This window comes from Colletotrichum chrysophilum (assembly GCF_026319265.1).
Source record: "Colletotrichum chrysophilum strain AFK26 chromosome Unknown scaffold_198, whole genome shotgun sequence".
NCBI classification, from domain to species: Eukaryota; Fungi; Ascomycota; class Sordariomycetes; order Glomerellales; family Glomerellaceae; genus Colletotrichum; species Colletotrichum chrysophilum.
The window spans coordinates 1-20842 of NW_026517485.1; the positions used below are offsets into that span (position 1 = coordinate 1).

The window sequence follows — 20842 nt, forward strand, 5'->3', positions numbered from 1 at the left end:
GCCCGCCGGAGGCTGCGAGGCCATCGCGGGAGGGCGCTGGGGAGAGAGGTGAAAGATTTTCAGCTGTTAGGGATTTTGGTGATAGCCCATGTATTGTACTAACAGTGGATGCCAAGAGAAATTAGGCGAGAGGGAAGTTGACTCAAACTTGGAAGAAGATTGGGGTCAAAAACGAAGAAGCTATACCTGGTGACGGAAGAGTTTATGATCAGAAGACTTAAGATGTTTGGGACATTAGCAAAAAAATGATGATAGCACGACCTGGTTTCGATCCAGGGACCTCTGGGTTATGAGCCCAGCGCTCTACCCCTGAGCTACCGTGCTTGTTGCTTGTTGAAAACTTGTGAACCACAAGTGCCCTAAGAGGTGACCCAGTAGAGCGTGTTGTGACTCACCCGTGGGTCGGGTTTTGCTTGCTGACCGAGGACTTACCGAGCTACGCACCTTGGTAGCCTGGCCCGTAAATGGGAGAACCTCTGAGTGTCAATTCGTAGATAACACAAAGTCTAAGTTCCCATTTCAGAGATCGGTCGGAGTTATGAAAGAGAAAAAAACGATATATCGCGAGACGTTGCCGCGCTGAGTTGACGAGTAGAGGTGGAGAACATGCATCGGCCGAATCAATAGAACCCAACAGCTCGGGCCAAAGATTAAGACCCACCCGGAGAAGGCGACCCGGGTCAAGGGATCAGGAACAGGACGGACATCTTGTGGCCAAGATGACCCCGAGCCACGTTTTCTCCCCGGATAATTGACAGATAGTTACCTAATTGCCAACTCGTCTTTATCAATCTGCCGAACCACCTTTGATCTTGGACATGTGGGTTTGCGGGGTTTCCAAGGCCGACGCTTATCTTGTGCGGATCCGGATTCCCGTATTGGTCCAAAAGCCGATCGAATTTCCCGACGCCTTCGGGAATTGGCCATGATGACGGACGTTGACCGGAGAGGCATGCATGAGCGACATGCCAATCACACAAAGGAAACAGTGATGGAATTCTCGTGTTTATATCCGCTGGGCCAAATCAGGGGCCCAGAGATTCCCCTCACTGCATGCAAACAAACTTGCTTTCTTCTCTCTCCGTTTTGATAAGCTTTTTTGAGGTACTGGGGAAACTGCCAAGAAACGGTCAAGATTCAAGATGGTAGCACCGGTAAGGAATCACTTACCACAACAGTATTTGTGAGATTGTCTAACGGCAATGACCAGAAATGGAAGCGTCTGGTACGGTTCATCGCCGAGGATGACTGGAGGGAGTACATCGGTGAACCAGTCGATGAGACCGTTGATGGTAAGAATCCCCGACTCTCAATGACCGCCATCGTACTCACAGTTCGGAAGTCGGAGCGGCCCTCGCGGCGTCAACTCCCGTCCCTGTCCGTGTCTTCTCCGGCACATCAGCACTCGACGCCTCTGCGGAGCCAACGCAAAAAGTCCTCAACATCCAGAAGCTCCTGCCTCCTCTGACACGGAAAGAGATCGGCACCATCCGCTGCATCGGCCTCAACTACCGCAAGCATGCAAAGGAGATGAACCTTGAGCTCCCTGAGCACCCTACTCTTTTCTTCAAGCCCGCAAGCTGTTTGAACGCATCAAATGCCCCGCTGGTAATTCCTCACCAGGCAACCGATGCCCAAGCAGACTATGAAGCAGAGCTCGCTGTGGTGATTGGCCGTGACGCCAGGAATGTCTCTGTTGAGGATGCCATGGACTACGTTCTGGGTTATATGTGCTCAAACGACGTGACCGGAAGGAAACACCAGTTCGCCGGCGCGCAGTGGGGCTTCGGCAAGGGCTTCGACGGCTTTGCGCCGATGGGCCCGTGTCTTGTCAGCACGAGCAGCATCCCGGACCCGTCCGTCATTGAACTGAAGACGGTTCTCAATGGCGAAGTCATGCAAGAGGGTAGGGGCGACGACATGATTTTCTCAATTGCCGAGATCGTGGCATACCTGTCGCAGGGTACTACGTTGGAAGCTGGAACGGTGATCATGACGGGAACACCTCACGGCATTGGTGTGAGCAGGACTCCGCCTGTGTTTCTGGCACCCGGCGATGACCTCCGAATTGTCATGAGCCATGGTCTTGGAAGTCTTGTCAACAAGGTCGTGTACGAGGAGAAGTCGCAAAAGGCATTGAATGGTGTGAATGGAGTCAAGGCAGTCAATGGGGTCAATGGTGTTACTGAGGTTAAGGTCAACGGAATACACTGAGGGAGAACAGTCCTCAAATCGTGGATCGGCGGAATATGAGTTCCTTCTAGAATTACTAATATGATCTGGGTATGCATACGTGGTGGGGCTAGTCCGAACGAACCAGCCTACGAGGTGCATCGTGTGTCGACTGATGTTATGTCATAAGGCGGGCTCGTAGGGCGCTACAGAGGTATTTCTCCAAAGACAATGGAGCCTGAACTAAAGACAGATTTACGTATACAACACCTCCATACTGTTTGGTCCAAATCGGAAGCATCATCAAATTCGTCCGTCAGAATGGAATCGCCCAAAGTATTCATGTAAGTCATCTCGCTAACAGCACGACCCACGGCTGACGAGGCAAAAGAACCGGAGCAACCGGCTACATTGGAGGAGACTTCCTCTATGCAGCCTACCATTCTCATCCGGAATGGAGCTTCTCTGCGCTTGTTCGAAGCCAGGAAAAAGCAGCAATTCTACAAGAAGCATTCCCAAACGTCAGGCCTGTCTTTGGTGACCTCAACTCGACGGACGTGCTGCGGGAGGAGGCTTCGGCCGCAGACATAGTTCTTCGTAAGTCTTCCACTATCCAAAAGGTATTCTGTCTCACATGAAATAAGACTTCGCCGATTGCGATCACGAAGAATCTGCTGGGGCTTTCATCGAAGGCCTCAAGTTCCATCCTGCAGAGCGACCAGGGTGGTACATCCACACTTCGGGAACGGGCATCTTGACCGTTGAAGACGGTAGAGCCAACACATGTGGGGTGCACCGCTCAAAGGTCTATGACGACTGGGACGGTGTTTTGGAACTATTGAATCTTCCAGACGACGCTTTTCACCGAAACGTGGACAAGATTGTAACCGAGACAATCGCATGGCCCACAAAGAACTTCAAGACCGCCATTGTTTGCCCTTGCTGCATCTACGGGCCTGGCAGAGGCCCGGGAAACACCAAAAGCACGCAGGTTTACACGCTGGCCACCACCGTTCTTGAACGAGGCAAGGGTATTAGGATCGGAGATGGCGAGAACATATGGCATCAGGTTCACATCCAAGATCTCAGCAACCTTTACCTAGCTTTGACTGAAGCTGCAGCTAGTGGCGGAGGCAAGGCGACATGGGAAGAAGAGGGCTACTACCTAGCAGAGAATGGAAGCTTCTCGTGGGGTGACGTGGAGAAGGCTGTTGCGCAGGTGGCCTTTGACAAAGGATTGATCAAGACATCGGAACTTGATGTTCTTGACTGGGATGGCGTTGTCAAAGAGGATCCTAAAGGTCCTTACAGATGGGGCTCCAACTCCAGGGGTCTTGCGACCCGCGCCAGGAAGTGTCTTGGGTGGAACCCTGTTCAACCGAAGCTCATGGATCTTATTGGAGACATTGTGGAACTTCAAGCCAAGGACCTCAAATAGTCACGTTGGTGGGATATCATACATCGAGGCAAGAATAAACTAGATCGGTCTACATTCTCAGGAGTTGATGGTTTGCCGTCATCAGGGGTCTTTATCGGTTGCCTTTGTTCAAGTGAGGATCGTGTTTGACAATTTTGCTTCCGCTTTACAACTACTGCGATCAAGAAACAGAAAAATGGCATTTCATTGTTGTGTGTCTTAGACATGCTGGTCACTGCGCAGGTAATCTTATGCTGTTGAAACAAATGTTTTTGAAAAGTGATGATGGCATCTTCACATAAGAAAAGGTCTGATCAGCGGCCAACTCCGAACAGGTTGCCAACTCAACGACCTCACCTTAGGCACTACCATTCAATAATACCATCATCTTCGTGAGTGCCATACCCAACCCTCTCCCACTTGTTAACTCATCATTCTAGGCATGATGGAGACAACCTTGGTGGCGCGAAAGCCACGCCTCTTGGCAATCTCTTTGCTTCACCACGAGATCCATGACGAATACTGGCGCCCATTTTATCGTGAAGCAGCACGCCACGTCACTCTCCAAGTAGCCACCGAGCCAGAAACTGCCATCCAAGTCTTGCAGCAGAGCACGCCCCCGAAAGCCGTGCTTATAACCGACGGTGGCCTCGCACGTCCTGAGAACGGCCACGTTTGGTACTCCGTCTTGGCGTATTTGCACCAAGGAGGCACCGCGATCGCAATGGGGTTCTTCTCGTACGTCCTAGTCGAGGCGGAAGTGAACTCGTTCTTCTCGCTGGCCGGTCTGGATTGGCGGGCGAGAGCGTGTCCCGAGGGACTCTCTGCGATGCTGAACAGAGACGCAGACCAAGTGGGTTCGACGGTGCTTCCGAATGAGTACATATGCTGCCAATCATTTTGCTTGACAGATGTTGGCTTTGATGAGGCTTGGTATGTCGGGCAGCCTGAATGCAAGAGGCTCAACAAGGGGGAGACGTTCTTTGGGCCTTGCTGTAAGGGGATTCCAGTCGGTGTTCCTGCTGCCTTTGGAAAGATTGGAAAGGGTCGGCTGGGATACGTTGGAGGTCATGACCCTGCTTGTGGTTCGGGCGATACTGTTTGGGCTATGTGTGGCTTGCCTCCGCTGTACCGCAAATTCTTCAGAAAGCCGATGGTGGCATGGCGCGAGTGAGTGATGGGGTGCCCTGTATACAACGGTTGCGATTTCTTTCTGCTAGAGAAGATGACTTGATGCTTTCAATGCGCACTTAGAGCTCTAAATATTCGTTTGATCATGCATAATCGTGTTGATGACATGTTCCCATTGCGACAAGTCTCCACTCTCGGGTAAGAAGAACCCCGGATCATCCCAGGTCATCTGAGCACTTGAGGTGCTATACGGCAGCCCAAGGCCAACGAGCAAGGGGTCGAAGTCAGGGCTCTCAACCGGTAACTGGGGTTGCGTAGTCATCACGTTCTGGGGCCCAGCAGATGCCATAGGCCGCTCAGCTGGAGATGCCAAAGCCAAGGGTACCATGGGATTAGGCGCCGGTGGTTGAGATTGCCTTGCCTTCTTCACGCACAGCTCGACTATCTTGACTTCAGCGAGGGCGAACTCGTTGAGCCAGACGTCGTTTCGCTGCATCTCGCAGTATGCAGCGAGGTCTTCAAGGATGGCCTGAGACCTGCGAGAATGAGGATCTCTGACGGCAATGATGCCGAGCACCAAGGCGCTGTTGAAGAGATTATGAGGGCCCAAACTCCATTTCAACCTGTCGTTGAGAGGTTGGCTAAACATTTTAAGGCCCATGCCTAGATCAGCGCAGGCTGAAGCGATACAGACATCGTGACTGTGCTTGTATCGATTGGTGATGGATTGCCGCAAAAGAAAAGGTCGGTGAAGGGTGACTCGGGCAAAGTGATACATGCTATGAAGGTGAAGTCGTTGCCATGGTAGGAAAGGAAGTCGCTCGTCCTTTGATGTATCGGGGTCGTCGAGTTCGAAATATGGCGGCAACCTGCCTCTCCAGGTCTCGATCTCTTTGTCCAACGTCAAGACCGTCTCGTAGGATACCGTGAACAGCCCGAAGCATCGTTCCTGGATCTTTCCAACTACCACAGCCAGCTCATGAGCAAGTCGACTGAACACGCTTGGGGTAGGCTCGGACAGAGGTGCTTCGGTGACATTCGCCGCTTCTTCGTCATTCAAATCATCCAACCACACGTTAGACGGGGGCTTGACCATGCACTGCTGGTCGACAATGGCAAATGGTCTGCCGAGGGCGAGGGCGATGGTCTTGTCGAGCATGTACAGGTTGCTCCACAACCGTCGCCTTGTCTCTGTCTCCTTCCTAGGCAGCCTCCATCGTTCGCCGTCAATATGCATCCCCTGCGCCTGGGCCATGCGCATTGCAAAGCTGGTGGTGAGCCACGACTCGGGGACGCGACGAGTGTAGATGAGATAGCGAGTGACCAACACTCCAGCTCTCACGAGATCCGTAGATTCGCCATAGAAGGTGGGGGCGATGACGATGGCTCTCCTTGCAGCCCAGTAGAATCTTTGAGAAGTCTCATGAACCTCCCTTTGAATCTCTTTGTTCCGTGGTTTTGGACAGTCAAGAAGAATACCATAAGCCATGACAATGAATAGTAACGCCAGCCATCTAAGGTCAATGGTGGCGAAGTCATCGAACCCAAACTTCCTAGACCAAAAGTTCTCATATTTGGCCTTGAACGAGGTTGGCTGAACGGCGTCGATAGCCCAGTTGAGTTCATTCAGAAAGCAGTCCGTCAACCTGTCAACTGTCGTCTTCCTTCTCGGCAATAGTCCAAGCAACTCCCATATCTGAGAGAACGGGCCGCCTTCATCGCGGAACGAGTGTGTTGAGCTAGCCTGAGCTTTCTGGGACAGTCCCGAAGAGAGCTCAGGCGCCGGAGCCTGAATAATCTTTGCCGCTGCTTGAGGGCCGAAGTACGATGATCCAAAGAATGACGGCGCGTCGCGGCTTTTGAAGAGATTGCCGACGGTGTATTCAGTCGGCTGGTCTTGTCCGCTTTCGCCTTGCCGTCTTCCACCTCCGCTGCTAGAGGACCGCGACGGAATTGCGCCGGATCCTGAAGAAGACTCGTCCTGGCGTTCGGGCTCTTGTGTCGGCATTGAGGGCGTTGTCGTCGGCGAAAGTGGTGTCGTGAAACTGACGACCGGTGAAGTTATGATCGGAGGCCGGGATCGCTGAGCAGGTCTTTCGCCATCATCTTCCAAATGGCTGTATGAGCATGACGAGCCTACTCCACGGCGTTCGCAGTTGAAGCATGGTCGAGATCCATTGCACTTGAGATTGTTGAGTCAGTAAGAGACTGTCAAGACATCAAAATTCTGCTCAATGATTGCCGTTTGTCCAAAACCAAACAATCCAAGACCAACAAACACTGAGATGCGTATCGCAAAGACTCAAGAAACAGACCACGCCAAGACAAGGATCAAAAATAGCCTATCGACTTACCCTTTGCTTTCGCCGATGACACGACTCGCACGCGACAGCATGCCTCCCTCGCTTCCTCTTCCGAGAAATCGGACTTTTCGCGTTCGGGACGTTAGCCGCAGGAGACGACGTCGAATCCATCGAATCTGCTGAGCCGCGTCTGGCCGGAGAGAATGCCGAAAAGATGCGCCCGGTGGTTGGGCCTCCTGACATCGGGGAAATGGAGCCAAACGGGGACAGATTTTGGGTCGAGGCGATGTCGGCCTTTTCATAATTCTTCACGCGACGGCGCAACTCCTCCTTTGTTATCGCTGAGAGATCCCCCACACTTGACCGAGGGCAAATTCTTGGCTCCCTAACCCATCGAAAAGACAGGCCGGGTGATAAGCAATCCTGGCATGTTTCCCCGGCTTTTTGGTGGCATCCCCGCTAAACTGCATGGATCATCAGCCGACGCCATTGATAGCTGCGGGCAATTCCCGACGCAGAGGAGTGCGATGATAGCGCTAGCGTCGGGAAATTCGTGGGTTGGCTAGATAGGTGAATCCGGTGACCTCACTCCTGGCTTGGCTGCCTTTGACGATGCATGTTTGGGTTAGATATATATCTAATGCATAGCCGGTGGATTCGTTCAATTGAAACGATGTTGATCAGTCCGAGCTAAGTCTACACCATCGACGACAACATCAACTTGTCGATTCAGCGAGACTTTGGAGACCAGCTTCGACGACAATGTCCGTGGAAAAGATGCCCATGGAAGCCAAAGATGGCGATGTCGATTCGCCCCATTCGGTGGATGCGAGCTCCCACCTGACGATTGATCCCATCGCGGAGAAGAAGCTATTGAGAAAGTTGGACTTTTGGCTTGCGCCGATGATGATTATCTGCTTCTTGGTTGCGTACTTAGATCGCAGTAACATTGGTAAGTCGCCGTCAATTGCTTCATAATATTGATCTCAATTGCTAACAAGTTGGCTACAGGCAACGCCGCAATTGCCGGCATGAACGAAGACTTGAATCTGACCGGCAACAGACTCAACGTCGCGGTCACAGTCTTCTATGGTAAGTTCTCAACCTCAACCCCTTTCCCGCAAGGGGAATTAAACCTGACGCAACCCCCAGTAACCTACATCACTTTCGAGATTCCCGCGTCCCTCATCCTCAAGAAAGCCCGCCCGAGCCGCCTGATCCCCTTCTTCATCCTCGCCTGGAGCGCCACCGTCGTCGGCTCCGCTTTCGTAACCAATTACGCCAGCCTCCTCGCGACGCGTCTGCTCATCGGCATGTTCGAGAGTGGCTTATTCCCTTGCCTGACGCTCTACCTCAGCACATTCTACAAGCGCGAGGAACAGGCCCGCCGGATCTCCTACCTCTTCGTCGCGGCGGCTCTGTCTGGTGCCTTCGGTGGTCTTCTCGCATACGGTCTTACTAGCCTGCACGGCGCGAGCGGTCTGGCTGGATGGAGATGGCTGTTCCTCATTGAGGGTGTGATTTCTTTGGCTGTCGGCCTCGCTATCATCGTGCTTCTCCCCGATAGCTTCGAGACGGCGAAGTGGCTCACGGAGGACGACAAGAACCTGATGCGCATCCGCGCTGAGCAGGCGAGGGTGTACCAGGGCGAGTCTGAGAACTTCGACAAGACGGAGGTCAAGCTTGCGTTTATGGATCCCAAGGTCTGGCTCTCTGCTGCTTGCCAGTTCTGCGCGAACACCTGCTCCTTTGGCTTCGGCACCTTCTTGCCCGTGATCATCCGCGGCTTTGGATACAGCAGCATCAAGACTCAGCTTCTCACGGTTCCTGTTTACATCTGGGCGTCTGCGGTCTACCTCACCATCGCCTACATCTCCGATAAGCTCAACAAGCGCGCCATCTTCATGGTTCCCATGGCTCTTGTCACTGCAACGGGTTACGCGCTCATGCTTGGTGTGAGCATGAAGGCGACCGGTGTCCAGTACTTCGCTACCTTTGTCACTGCGACTGGCATCTACTGCGTTGTCGGTCTGAACGTTACCTGGATCAGCAACAGCAACGCAGGCTACTTCAAGCGCGCCACCGCTATCGGTCTGCAGCAGACTATCGGAAACAGCGCTGGTCTCATGGCAGGCCAGATTTACCGCATCACCGCCTCTGACGGCAGATACACCATCGGTCATGCCGTTTCGCTGGGCACAATCACCGTCGCATCGGTTGGCTACTTCACCATGTGGACTCTTTTGAACAAGATCAATAACCGGAGGGACAACATGAGTATCGATGAGAGAGCACGGGAGATTGATCAAGGCAAGAAGGGTGACAGACACCCTGGTTTCCGCTACACTCTGTAGACGCATGATATCAGGTCGCAACCCATTTGACTGGGTACATAATAATACTGCCTTAGTTCGTTCATAACTCCGTTACTCCTGGTGAAATTCCCATGACATTCGGCGCTCAATTTGCCGTCGCAAAGTCACCAGTAGCCCAGAACGAACTATCCATCAAGTCCCACCGTCCTTCGTCCAATGGGTCCTCGTCTCCAAACTCTAAGCCAGGTGGGTCGAAGAAGTTAGTCGAGGGCGGAGGACTCAGGGCCTTTCTTGCTTTCTCGTTCAGCTCCTTGCAGGCACCGTGGATCTTCTTCAGCCGGTAGTCATCGGTGGCCTTGATCAGCCTTTCTAACAACAGCAGTGCAGATTCCACATTGCTCTGGTCGGTAAGTCGGCATGGGTGGTCGGGGTTTGCTAGGTTGTTGACCGTGATGAACATGATGCTTGTCAAGTAACCACAGGACACCAACCTGTGGATGTGTCAGCGGTGCTTCCTTCCTGCGAAGGGACGGAAAGACTCACCAAGTCAGAGCTGAATCATTCTCAGGCGTCGCAGCATAGAGATGCATGCAGGTCCTCGCCTCCTCAACCAGCTTCTCCCAGCAATCCGGCAGCTGTAGCGCGAAAGCTTCGGGAAGGACTTGCGGAGCTTGCCTTTTGCTGCAATTCAAAACTTCTTGTAGCCACTCGAGATGATGGGAGTCCGCATAGTGCGTTGTCGCAACCAACTGCAACTGCGTGTAGTGCAGCAGGCAGAGGTACCGCATGTACTCCGTTGACACAATGCCGACCACGCTTTGCGCCATAAACTCCTCCGGGATCGACTTCTCCCAGTTCTCGAGCATCTCTCGCAGTCGGATCATGTTTTGGGTTCTTTCGCGATCCGGGAGTTTCAGGGCTCTGACGGACAGGAGCATCGAGTAAAGCTTGCCTTGGATGTAAGCAAGCTGCACTCGGGTCCGGAAGTAGTTGAATTCTTGCCCCAAGAAACCAATGATGATTCCTGCCTTGTCGGGTGGGTGCATTTCGGGGAGATCTACATCGATGTCTGCATCTTGGTGGATGGCCGGCGAGCTCGTTCTCATGGCGCAATCCCGGTCCAGGATATATGCGATCCAAAAGACTCTGTTCCTTTGAAGTATTTCGGCCGCATCATACTCATCTTCGGGGCGCAGATTCTTGGTATAAAGTCTGAGGCCGTGAACGAGACGCATCGCAGTGGCAATGATCATCGCGGCAGGTCGGACATCGGATGAGCCGTGAAACACGAGGACCAGGCCCAGCACAACTTGAAGCGCCAGAAGATTGGGTTCGCTGACGACCAGCTCGTTGATGACTGATTGCACATTGTTGATGTATCGTTGCATGTGTTGTGTGTCTGTCGGACTCGAAGCATACGAATGCCTCTGAGCTAGAGCAAGAACGATGTTGACAGCTGCCCAGGCGTCTGTCTTGCGGTATGCAGGGTATGTGTACCACACACGTAGCATCTTCATGAAGACGTTTTTGTCAAAAAGTGGTAGAACTTTGTTTGACTTCTCAAAGTAGTCTTCGACGATTGGGAGGACTACTCGCAGCGGTGGGAGTGTCCTAGAGTCGTTGCCCGGTACTTGTACGCTGTCGTGGTCGGTAGAGTAGCTCGGGGTTTCATTGGATATCGACCCAGCTCCTAGCCCCCAAAACTGCTCTTCATCGGAGCTAGAGAATGTCTGCAGTGCTGAACTCAATTCAACCCCAGCGATGGGAGACATGGACACATGCTTGACAGTCATGGACTGGGGTTGCCCTTTTTGAGCCTCGAGTTGCGCAAGCCGCGCTTCCAGCATCTCGATCTTCTTGACACTGTATCAAAGTCACCATGGAATTCCACCAACTCCGACAGAGGCCAACTTACTGGTTCGGCTTGACTGCTGGAGCTCTCGTGGGGCCAGTGTATGTGCACTCTGAGTTGTACAGCTTGCATCCTGAACAGCGAGGCTGTTTGGCGTCGCATTTGATCTTTTTGTGGTAACAAAGATCGCAAGCCTGTCCATTTTCAACGACGATGTTGTCAGCTCTTTGTCTCTTTCACGTGATGTTGAGCCTCAGGGGGAGCTTACCTTTCTTCGCCGAACCCGCTTGGTCTTGGATGTTTCCTCCATGTTGGAAGCTGATGCAATACTGCGATACTAGGGCAAGGAGCTAGATTCTTCTGCTAATAACGAGAAAAGACTCCGCTTTCTAAGTGCCGCCGATGACAGAACGCAACTGAAGCAGTTGCGATGTTAAGTTGGCCGCATCATTCCGAATGGGAGTTGCCTCCGTGGGGACGCTAGATTAGTAATAGGTCAGCCCTACGACTGAAATGGGGATGAGATGGATCCTTCGTAGGCAGCTGGATTCTTACGTAAGACGTACATAGTAATTCAGTCAATGTCTCATCGACAGGAATCGACAGGAAAAAGAGGTCGTGTCCTGGAGCGAAGGCTGCGCTATTGGAAAAAAAAAGTTGTGTTGGTTGAGAACAAAAGAGCTCGGAAGTCATGATACAAAAGGCCAAAAAACGACGTTGGCCTGATTCGAACAGACGCTCCCGAAGGAACAAGATTTCTAGTCTTGCGCATTAGACCACTCTGCCACAACGCCAGACAGGCTCCACTTGGATGCGGGGCTGTGGTTGGAGAGAAGTGTAAGGATACCATCTAGGTAGACGGTACAGAAGCCAGCAATTTTCGCAATTTGTAACTCGCTGTTGGAATCCAGATTAAGCAAATTCATTAACGACTGGATCGATTAGGCTCGCGTTTCATTCCAGATGCCATCTGAATTTTGCAGCATAAACTTCAGCGAGATCGGATGGGTGCAGGCGCCGCTAATGTGCTGAAGCTTGACGACGGGATGTGAACCTTACCTAATGACAACTTTAAAAACTGTTGTATCAAGATTCTTTCTCTAAGATTTATATAAGGTTTGTCTTAGATATTTAGCCTCTGAAAATACGCCTTTATATCTAATTAGAGCAAGACCTGGCTTCTGAATATTCTGTTTGCTAACTAAAATCTTTCTGCACCTGTGCACTTGAAGGAAGAGTTAACGCGGTCTTGCTGACCGTATGAGTGATGATTACGACGGAATATAAGATTCCAGTAATGATTCAAGCATTGCGGAACACTGATGTGTTGTCGGGGAGGCAATGTTCAACGGAAGCTCGGTTCGCAAGTGATGGGGAAAGGCAGGAGCGACCTGGGGACAAGGCAGCATGCTCTTTCCCAACTATCCAACCCCCTTTCACAGGCTGCACACATTCACTTTAGCTTGAGTCCGCTTGTCACCGTTCGCTACCTTACGTCAATCAGCAGGCACCTCTCTTATCTCGCCAAGCTCCGAAAAACACCCTCCTACCTTCTCACAAACAATCCGCGCACAACATTGACGTCGACAGATGCAATCGCCAATCATGGAATCCTGCGAAGACAATGAGAGCAAGGCTTCTGCCCCTACCTCGACCGACAGCGAAGACGTACCCGACTTCGAATTCGACATCAATTGTGAGGAGGCATGGACTTTCCTCGTCGAGTAAGTTCTTTTCACCAGGTAGGGATGGCTTCAAAATCTAACGCATCGCTTCCAGGACTTCCGACACCAGCCCTGGGCCCAGCCAAGTCTTCCTCATCGCCGAAGACAAGAAGTTCTCCGTCCGTGAGAATATCCTTATCAAGCACTCCAAGTACTTCGAGAGGTCTCTCCGAAACCCGCGATTCGTCGAGTCGCAGACCAAGACCTTCACCTTCGACGACATCAAAGCTGTCCACCTTGGTGTTTACTTGCACCTGGTCTATTGTCAGATTTTCGGGCAAGCTGGCGATGTCCCGTACTTCGGAGAGCCGGAGCGTTGCATATGGTTTCCCGGACACTTCGAGATCTACCAGCTTTGTGATCGCTTCCTGAACAAGGACCTCGCCGTCGCTGTCTGGGAGGGCCTTAAATGCTATCTCATCTTGGAACCGTCTATCTGGAACGATTCGTACGTGAGCGAGGAATATGAGACTTTCTCGTCGTTCTACATCAAAAGTCTCTCGCAGTGCTTCAAGCTGCTCGACCCAACGAACGACACGGACAAACGCCTGGGACGCGCGATTATCTACTCCCTCTGTCACTGCGTCCCTATCGCTGCTTCTCAAGAATGCCTCAGACTCATCCAGGGCAATCATCGACTGCTCTTTGAGGTGGCTTCCTGTTATGCCGGCATGCTTCAGGAGGCAAAAAAGGATCCGAAACCGCTAAAGAAGCCAAAGCACTGGGTAGCTCGTGGCATGTGGAGGCAAACCCTTCCGCTCAGGCAGTGACCAACTTACCTGGCAAAGAACAATCATGATTTAGTCGTCAGGATTGCTTCACGCTAGACCGCCAGGCTTGGGGAATGGAAATTGACAAATATCGGGCCTTACGGCTTTGAGAGTTTTCTGTATCAATGATCACATCGCGTCTCAGGGATGAGAGTTTTGGCCTTTTCGGGGACCAAGGGAATAGAGACCATGACGGATGAAGACCTCAGTTAGTCACTCAGCATCTGTATATGCATTGTCTTGCTCAATACAAGTAGCATCCTGAAACAGCATTATTGATCTCATCCGGTGCCGCCACTGCTTTTTCATATTGGTTTGCGGTCGTGCGGAAAGTCGGCGTCACTGCCTGAAGCGAACTTCCCAAGGCAACGTCGAAGGATGGAGCTGCTGATCCAAAAGTAAAATGATCTCCTGAATCACACTCAGATTTCGTTCTACTAATATTCGTCCTTGCTGTATCTAGTGTAGACACTCATGCGGAGTTTCCGCGAACGTCGAATATTCGCTGCCCATGGCTCATGCCCATAAACTTGGTCGATGGTAGATGAGAACTGGGCTCGGATTGAAAATCGTTAATTTTCAGTGTACTTTTGCAAGTGTGATCTCTGCGTCTCCATTGAAGCCTGAAGTAGATTCTGCTGCCTTTGGCCCGCCATTGTTTTGGTTCTGACCCCGAAGCCGCCCCTTCTTTTCTTTGGCCCTACGTTTCAGCTTTGGCCAACTTCACCTTCACTCAACTATCCCCTGCCTTACCACCCAAGCTCTCAGTTTCACAGTGGTCCTCCCAGGTGCTGAACTTGAACCCCTCTTATCACTTTCACCCTTCATCTGCGCTTCGCTACTTCCATTATCACTCACAACGCCCAGTCACCAGCAAACATGGACGAATGGAGCAGCACTCAGAACGAGAAAATTGCTGCCAAGGCCGAAGATGACACCGAAGATTGTCCAATGACGAAGCTTGCCGACGAGATGAGCATTGCGTCGTTGTTCCTGGCGCCGTTAGTACACCCAAAATCCCACTTTACTCTGCCTTACTGATGGCTTCGTAGCGAGCAAGAGGACTGTGTCACTCTCAAAGCCTGAGGAAAGACCTTCACCTTCAAGAAGAGCATCCTGATCAAAGACTCCGAGTACTTCGCTGCTTGCTTCAAGAACGAGAACTTTATCGAGGGCAAGACTTTAATTGTCGAGTTCGACGACATCGACCCCGACCTCCTCGGCATCTACCTCCATCTTGCATCCATGCACGCCATCAAGAAGTTTGTGAAGTTTGACCCCGGCTTGATGAAGGAGCCAAAGCGCCTGAAGCCCATGGTCGACCTTTGTGAGATTGCCGACCGCTTCATGAACACGAAGATGACCAAACTCGTTGGCTGCTCCATCCTTGAAATAGCTATGGATCATCCTATCAAAAACGTTACATACGACATGACTGCTCAGGAACGATCTTGGTCTATCAAGAACTACAAGGATGCATTCGAGGCCCTTGACTACGGAGATCACGCTCGGGAGTACATGCGAGCGAAGCTAGTGGCCGCCTACTGTCGTTGGGTTCCTCTTGGAAACTTCAGAGACGACCTCGTTGTGTTGGAGAATTCTCCAGACTTCGTCCGCGAGCTCACAATCTGTTTTGCTTCGCTCCTGACAGATGTCGATACGTCTTGGACCTCTCAACGCGAACGAGTCCGTGCGAAATATCCCCCTGGCAATTGTTCCAAGTCCTGGGATGTGGACAACGGAGTCTTGGATATGGGTGACTGGATCAAGTGGAGGCCCTTTCCGCTGATCACTCCGAAATCTCGTTACCACGTGAGCTCTCCCTCTGATGTCGGGAGCACTTCCGCCTCGACTCATTCTAGCGATGCTTGGGATTGGAGCACTGCTCTCCCTGGATTCTTTCACTCTTAGTCGGCTTTCCCCAAGTTCCTTGCCACTTGGAATTTTCCGGCTGCGGTTCTGTGGCGATTGGGACATGCGACGTTGTTTAATTCGGACAGCAGCTTGGGATGAAACAAAGCCGGGTGAGATGAACCCGCAGACACGGTGCGAAGATGATGGAGAGGCAGAATGAAGGTTGAATGGGAATGAGAAAAGCAAGGAGGCATCTGAAGACGGACTAAAAGACAGTGAATGTCCATCACGACGATAATCTCTTCCTCTAGCGCAGAAATAAAACCAAGAGCATCCAGATCCTTCTGATTCCTACCGTGTGTGCTTTCTCTCAACAGGCAAAACCTCTCGCTGTGGCCTCGACCCTTTTTGTCCTCGACGCGTCAGTCTTCGAGCTTTCCATGTTTCATTTTCTTCCCTCTTACACCGCAATCTCTGGACGCCTCGCGACTTGCAGCAAGCAATCGCCACCATAAGCGATATTTGTGATTGTTCTCATGTTAAAACCTCGGGCGAAAATATTCAAAACGCGGCATGAACCCTGGTCAAATTTCTCTCATGCTATTTTTGAAGCGAAAGGTTCTCCCGGCAGCTTTCTCTCCACTGTTGACTCTCACGTCTCAGCAAGAAGATCTTGTTCTTTAACAACACCCATAAGTGTTTCTTCCAGGCAGCAGCGCTCGGGACTGGAGAACAAGGACGGCGGCGAGAAAAGTGGAGACATAGCATGGACGCTACTTTACCTTAGATGATGGAGCCAGCTGGGGATGGAATGTGAAATGAACAGACGACAACTGTGAAATTCTATCAGGGCTCAGCAAATCTCACTGCAGCGCGAAGGAAAAACATACAGAAGACCCAGGCTTTTCTGCATTGCGTTTTCTCATAAGCAAAATTATTCTCCCAATCCTCCATCTTTCCCACAAGACTCGGTTCGTGTGACCACACTTTTCCAATTCACATCCCAACTGCCAGCCAGTGTGCAACACCGTGAATATGGCCAACCAAAGTCAACAAGACACCAACCTCGGATTGGTCTTCCTCAAACCGCAAGTTTCTTTTCCTTGATTTGAATAGACAATTTTTATTGACCACCGACTGCAGCGAACCCCAAACCTCGGTGACGCTCCAGTGTGGCGACAAGACCTTCGTCTTCAACAAAGCCATACTAACGCAGCACTCCGAATTCTTCGCCACCGGTCTGAAGGACGCCACCGCTGCCGAGTGCGAAGCAAACACCATAACATTCAACGACATCGAACCCGAGCATCTCGATGCGTACCTTCAATTCGTCTACTGCAGATCCGTCAGCGAGAGTCTGCTCAAGGGCGGATCGAGGCCCTGGGCGAGCACAAGAAACTCGTCTTCCTAGTCAAAGTCTGGCAGGTCTCCGATCGCTTCCAGTCCAAGGCCCTTTGCACTGCGCTCGGAGCCCAAATCGCAAAGCTTGGATATGATCGGGAATATTCGAATCAAAACGATCGCGAATGGTGGGTTAACAACGTCGAGGCTGCTTTCGAGGCATTCGACGAGCATGCCGACAGCCAGGTGAAGCTTCGGGGCCAGGTGGTCAAGCAGTTCATTCTCGACTTTCCGTCCGAGCATCTCCATTCTGTTGTCGGCCTGGCCGATCTCAGCCCGGCGTTCATTCGCGAGCTTTGGAAGGCCCTGTCCGCCCATGCCTTCGATACGGAGAACCAGCTTCGCGATACGAAGACGAGGGCTCAAAACCATCATCAGAGGATTATGACGTTGGAGCGCGATATTCAAGATTGGCGCAAGCGAATCGGCGAGCTGGAGGACCAGGTTGCAGAGTTAGAAGAAGACAGGGATTACTGATATCCAGAAGACACGGAGTCAGGCACAAAATCACCGGAGGATCGCGGCAGGCTTCTGGCCTTCTGCAAGATCACGGACAACCCGTTTGATTCACAATGTCACCTTGACGGTCTAGATAGATAATAGCCCAGGCAGAATATGGGAAATACTCGAGGTGTATACAGCTTTCAGGGTGAAGTCGAAACACGACATTATGTGTGGCCACGCTCTTCAGTCAGCATCCGTGAACTTCTGCTCTTCAGATTTGGACGAATTTCAAGTTCATGTGTGTCTGTTCAGTCTCGCTGAGCTTGTATCTTTTCGCAACTACCTCATTGAGAGCGTACTTATTTCATTTCAAATGAAAGAGAGCCGTGCTGTCAAGGTGGCAGCGCCACTTTGATAGCGTCGAGAGATCACAATGAGTGGCAGGTCAGGGTCAAGCTGAACAGCAACCCCTCGCGGAGAAACATTGAGGACAAAAGCGCAAGCTTTTTTCAACCGTTTTGAGTAAAGTTCCTGCCTAAAATGGATCCTCTGTAGTTCTGTGTCAATCTCCGAAGGGCTTTTCTGTGTTTGGGAAAGAAGTTGAGCGACCCATGGAACGCTCAGAGTTCATTAATACGTTAGAGGTTCAAGAGGTTTTGGTGTAAGACGCATCTCCGATGCCCTACTTCAAGTTATATAGATAGATGCCTCTGCGCTTTCGCATCAGGTTTGGTCTTTGTTCGAAATCATTCTTCTCAGTGCATGAATTAGTTCATCCATTTGCAGACACGTACTATCTCATTCATCCAACAACGCCAACATGAACGGTCCTCAGAACTGGTCTCGGGAGTCATTGCCCAACTACACCGACAACTTTCTCGTTAGCCCGGCCGATCTCGACGAGAGCCTCATTTATATCCAGTGCCAAGAGAAGTTGTTCCGCATTAGCTTCAGCACGATAAGAAAGTACTCGACATACTTTCAGCGCCCCGGGACCGTGTATGTCATCGACGACCAGACCCCGGAGACCGTCGGCGCCTACCTCTACTTCAACGAGCGCTTGGTCTTCTCCCCCGACCCGGAGCACATCACCCCCTTCAGCAGCGTGCTTCCGGACTCGTGGGAGATTGAAAAATACCCTGGCACAGAAGCTGCACCTGTGGAATATCTGTGGCCAATTCGGAAACTACCTGCTCAGGCGCTACGTGGAGCAGCACATCGGCGACATCCTCACCGACTGGCGCCACTACTACCGCCACCCTGTTGACCACGACAGGCTGGAGAACCCAGAGTGGTGCGTCCTTGACAACTTTGGGGCGGCGTACCAGCTTTGCGTCGACATGAGATGGGACATTCAAGCCAGCGCCATTGTTCAGTCGTTCGTGCGGAACATCAAAGATGACGAGTGGGACGATTGGGAGGAGAATCTAGCGGAGGAGTCCCTTACATTCTTTTGGCGCGCTGAGAACGGGTTAGCAGAAATCAGGGAGGCACAGCGCCTTGCTGAGGCCAGGGACGCTCAACAACTTGGTGAGGTCAGGTCTGCCGTGGACATATATGTGGATGGAGTTCTGGCGGGGGAAGCCCTTCGCAACGGTCGTTAGAGTAAGGCATCGTCAGTCATGGACGAGCAGCATCGACAATCTGAGCCACACGGCGGACACCGACTTTGAGACTGACGACTCGGGCACTATTGGGGACGGGAAGAGTGATGCTGATAGTGAGGGTCTTGGGAGTGGTGAGCGCGGTCGCGGAGATCTCGCTGGCACCTTCTTCGAGGCTCACGAACGTGAAGACTGGGGATCTTGACTTACTTCCAGCGGAGGTTTCGAATCCCTCTTTGTCTCCTGTTCGCGCTTTGATATTGACTAAGGTCGCGCTGAAAGCGTGAGGAAGAATATTGGTCAGCGTTTTCGTTGTCTTTTACCCACATCAAAGAAAGCTTTTGGGAAACAGAAACGGGCAGGTGCGAGCTTTCCACATATGGCAAGTTCAACAGATGCCTGATTCAAAAATTTCACCGAAAATCTCTTTGGCTTTCCTTTCTCTTCCCACGCATCCACCCCACCCACCCGCAGGTTGCCTCCCGGCCTCTGCATTCCGAAGATGCCAACCAACAACGACGACCCGCGACGCCGTTGGACAACGCAACCTACGCCGACCAAAGATGGAGTCGAACGCGAACGGCGTCACCGAGGGCGACAAGCCGGCTTCACTCGGCATGGCAGCGATGGATCTCAGTTGGCTGTTTTGTTCCGCGTGAGTACCTTGGTACACGACCTGTCTCGTAATGGCTGAATTGCTGACCAAATGTAGCGAAGAGCAGCTATTGATTACTATCAAATGCGGCGAAGATGGCGACGAAAAGACTTTCACGGTCTTGAAGCCAATCCTGACGAAGCACTCAAAGTTCTTCGAAAAATGCCTTCGGAACCCGTGCAAAGAGTCGGCCTCCTCGACTATCGAGCTCCCCGAAGTGAAACCAGGCAGAATGATGCTCTACCTCACACTTGCCAATCGACAAGCGCTCATGAGAGGCAGTTCAACGAACAAGACGTTGGTCGAGCTTGACGACTTCTCGACTGCTGCTGCTCTCGAGTCTCACGTCAAATTTTATCAGCTTTGCGATTTCCTTCAGAACGATGCCCTTGCGAAGGGCGTTAGGGACATGCTTGTCCGCTACGTCAAGGATCGAGACAGAGTCCACGACGAAGACGACGCCCCCACCATCTTCAGAGTTTATGCTGGGGCTTTTGATCTTCTCGAGCCTGGTCATGTCGGCCAAGCCAAACTTCGCCGCATTTTGGTCAAGACCTTCTGTCGTTTGGCCGTTCCTTCTGTTTACTTCAGGCATTGTTCAGTTCTGTCAAACTACCCGGAATTCCTTATGGAGGTCGGCAAGCAGTACGCGCTCAATGCCATGTGGAATGATCCTTTCCTCAGGAGCACCGCATGCTTATCGATGACGAGTCAGAGACGGAGCAGTAGAAAACAGAGCCGCCGGCAACGAGGATGAGTGGCGATGACGGGGACAAGGTATGACGACCATGGACAACGAGGGTGATGGAGAGCAGTGAGGACGATGGGGTCGAGGAACAAGGGAACGAGAACAATAGGACAAGGTGTCAAGACTGTGACATATTGACGAGAGACAATGGGTTGTAGATATCGAGCATGCGGACAAATGAGACAAATGGACCATCAATTGCTAAAACCTTTCGTGAGAGATGAGATCGAAGTAGCAACCTTTTCAAGGTAACTGGATTGAGTCGAATCGGAGCAAGGTTCATTGCATTGAAATTGATTTGGCGGCATAATTGCTTGAGCTTTGGGATATTCAATGTGAAGGCGAAGCCACCGACAACATCACCATTGTAGAAGTTGGGTGTTGGGCGTCGGATGCACGCTTCTGCAGCTCAGCAGATCGCAGATGGCGTGCAGGAGCTTGGACGTGCTTTG

The 20842-nt window shown here is 51.7% G+C and overlaps 9 protein-coding genes and 2 non-coding genes across 11 annotated transcripts; 7 read left to right on the forward strand and 4 right to left on the reverse strand.

Annotated features, from left to right (window-relative positions):
• Positions 1–252: 252 nt before the first annotated feature.
• Positions 253–324, reverse strand: COL26b_012951. The gene has a single exon. It is a non-coding gene; the product is annotated as a tRNA-Met (tRNA).
• Positions 325–1142: 818 nt separating this feature from the next.
• COL26b_012952 (uncharacterized protein) lies at positions 1143–2214 on the forward strand (the record flags this gene model as incomplete). The annotated part of the gene is made up of 3 exons (XM_053185582.1): positions 1143–1154; positions 1211–1292; positions 1343–2214. The coding sequence occupies 3 exons, from the start codon at positions 1143–1145 to the stop codon at positions 2212–2214; spliced, it is 966 nt and encodes a 321-aa protein (XP_053030452.1).
• A 279-nt stretch (positions 2215–2493) lies between these two features.
• COL26b_012953 (uncharacterized protein) lies at positions 2494–3610 on the forward strand (the record flags this gene model as incomplete). The annotated part of the gene is made up of 3 exons (XM_053185583.1): positions 2494–2516; positions 2564–2769; positions 2817–3610. 3 exons carry the CDS (start codon positions 2494–2496, stop codon positions 3608–3610), a joined length of 1023 nt encoding a protein of 340 aa, XP_053030453.1.
• Positions 3611–4847: 1237 nt separating this feature from the next.
• COL26b_012954 (uncharacterized protein) lies at positions 4848–6728 on the reverse strand (the record flags this gene model as incomplete). The annotated part of the gene is made up of 1 exon (XM_053185584.1): positions 4848–6728. The coding sequence occupies one exon, from the start codon at positions 6726–6728 to the stop codon at positions 4848–4850; it is 1881 nt and encodes a 626-aa protein (XP_053030454.1).
• Positions 6729–7785: 1057 nt separating this feature from the next.
• COL26b_012955 (uncharacterized protein) lies at positions 7786–9377 on the forward strand (the record flags this gene model as incomplete). The annotated part of the gene is made up of 3 exons (XM_053185585.1): positions 7786–7975; positions 8035–8115; positions 8176–9377. The coding sequence occupies 3 exons, from the start codon at positions 7786–7788 to the stop codon at positions 9375–9377; spliced, it is 1473 nt and encodes a 490-aa protein (XP_053030455.1).
• Positions 9378–9483: 106 nt separating this feature from the next.
• Positions 9484–11500, reverse strand: COL26b_012956 (uncharacterized protein; the record flags this gene model as incomplete). The annotated part of the gene is made up of 4 exons (XM_053185586.1): positions 9484–9829; positions 9882–11201; positions 11254–11336; positions 11459–11500. 4 exons carry the CDS (start codon positions 11498–11500, stop codon positions 9484–9486), a joined length of 1791 nt encoding a protein of 596 aa, XP_053030456.1.
• A 402-nt stretch (positions 11501–11902) lies between these two features.
• COL26b_012957 lies at positions 11903–11984 on the reverse strand. The gene has a single exon. It is a non-coding gene; the product is annotated as a tRNA-Ser (tRNA).
• An 811-nt stretch (positions 11985–12795) lies between these two features.
• COL26b_012958 (uncharacterized protein) lies at positions 12796–13684 on the forward strand (the record flags this gene model as incomplete). Its single annotated transcript, XM_053185587.1, has 2 exons — positions 12796–12914; positions 12970–13684. 2 exons carry the CDS (start codon positions 12796–12798, stop codon positions 13682–13684), a joined length of 834 nt encoding a protein of 277 aa, XP_053030457.1.
• Positions 13685–14563: 879 nt separating this feature from the next.
• COL26b_012959 (uncharacterized protein) lies at positions 14564–17416 on the forward strand (the record flags this gene model as incomplete). The annotated part of the gene is made up of 4 exons (XM_053185588.1): positions 14564–14685; positions 14797–15496; positions 16710–16868; positions 16916–17416. 4 exons carry the CDS (start codon positions 14564–14566, stop codon positions 17414–17416), a joined length of 1482 nt encoding a protein of 493 aa, XP_053030458.1.
• A 787-nt stretch (positions 17417–18203) lies between these two features.
• On the forward strand, positions 18204–18987 carry COL26b_012960 (uncharacterized protein; the record flags this gene model as incomplete). Its single annotated transcript, XM_053185589.1, has 2 exons — positions 18204–18502; positions 18582–18987. 2 exons carry the CDS (start codon positions 18204–18206, stop codon positions 18985–18987), a joined length of 705 nt encoding a protein of 234 aa, XP_053030459.1.
• Positions 18988–19550: 563 nt separating this feature from the next.
• Positions 19551–20399, forward strand: COL26b_012961 (uncharacterized protein; the record flags this gene model as incomplete). Its single annotated transcript, XM_053185590.1, has 2 exons — positions 19551–19642; positions 19700–20399. The coding sequence occupies 2 exons, from the start codon at positions 19551–19553 to the stop codon at positions 20397–20399; spliced, it is 792 nt and encodes a 263-aa protein (XP_053030460.1).
• Between the last annotated feature and the right edge of the window lie 443 nt (positions 20400–20842).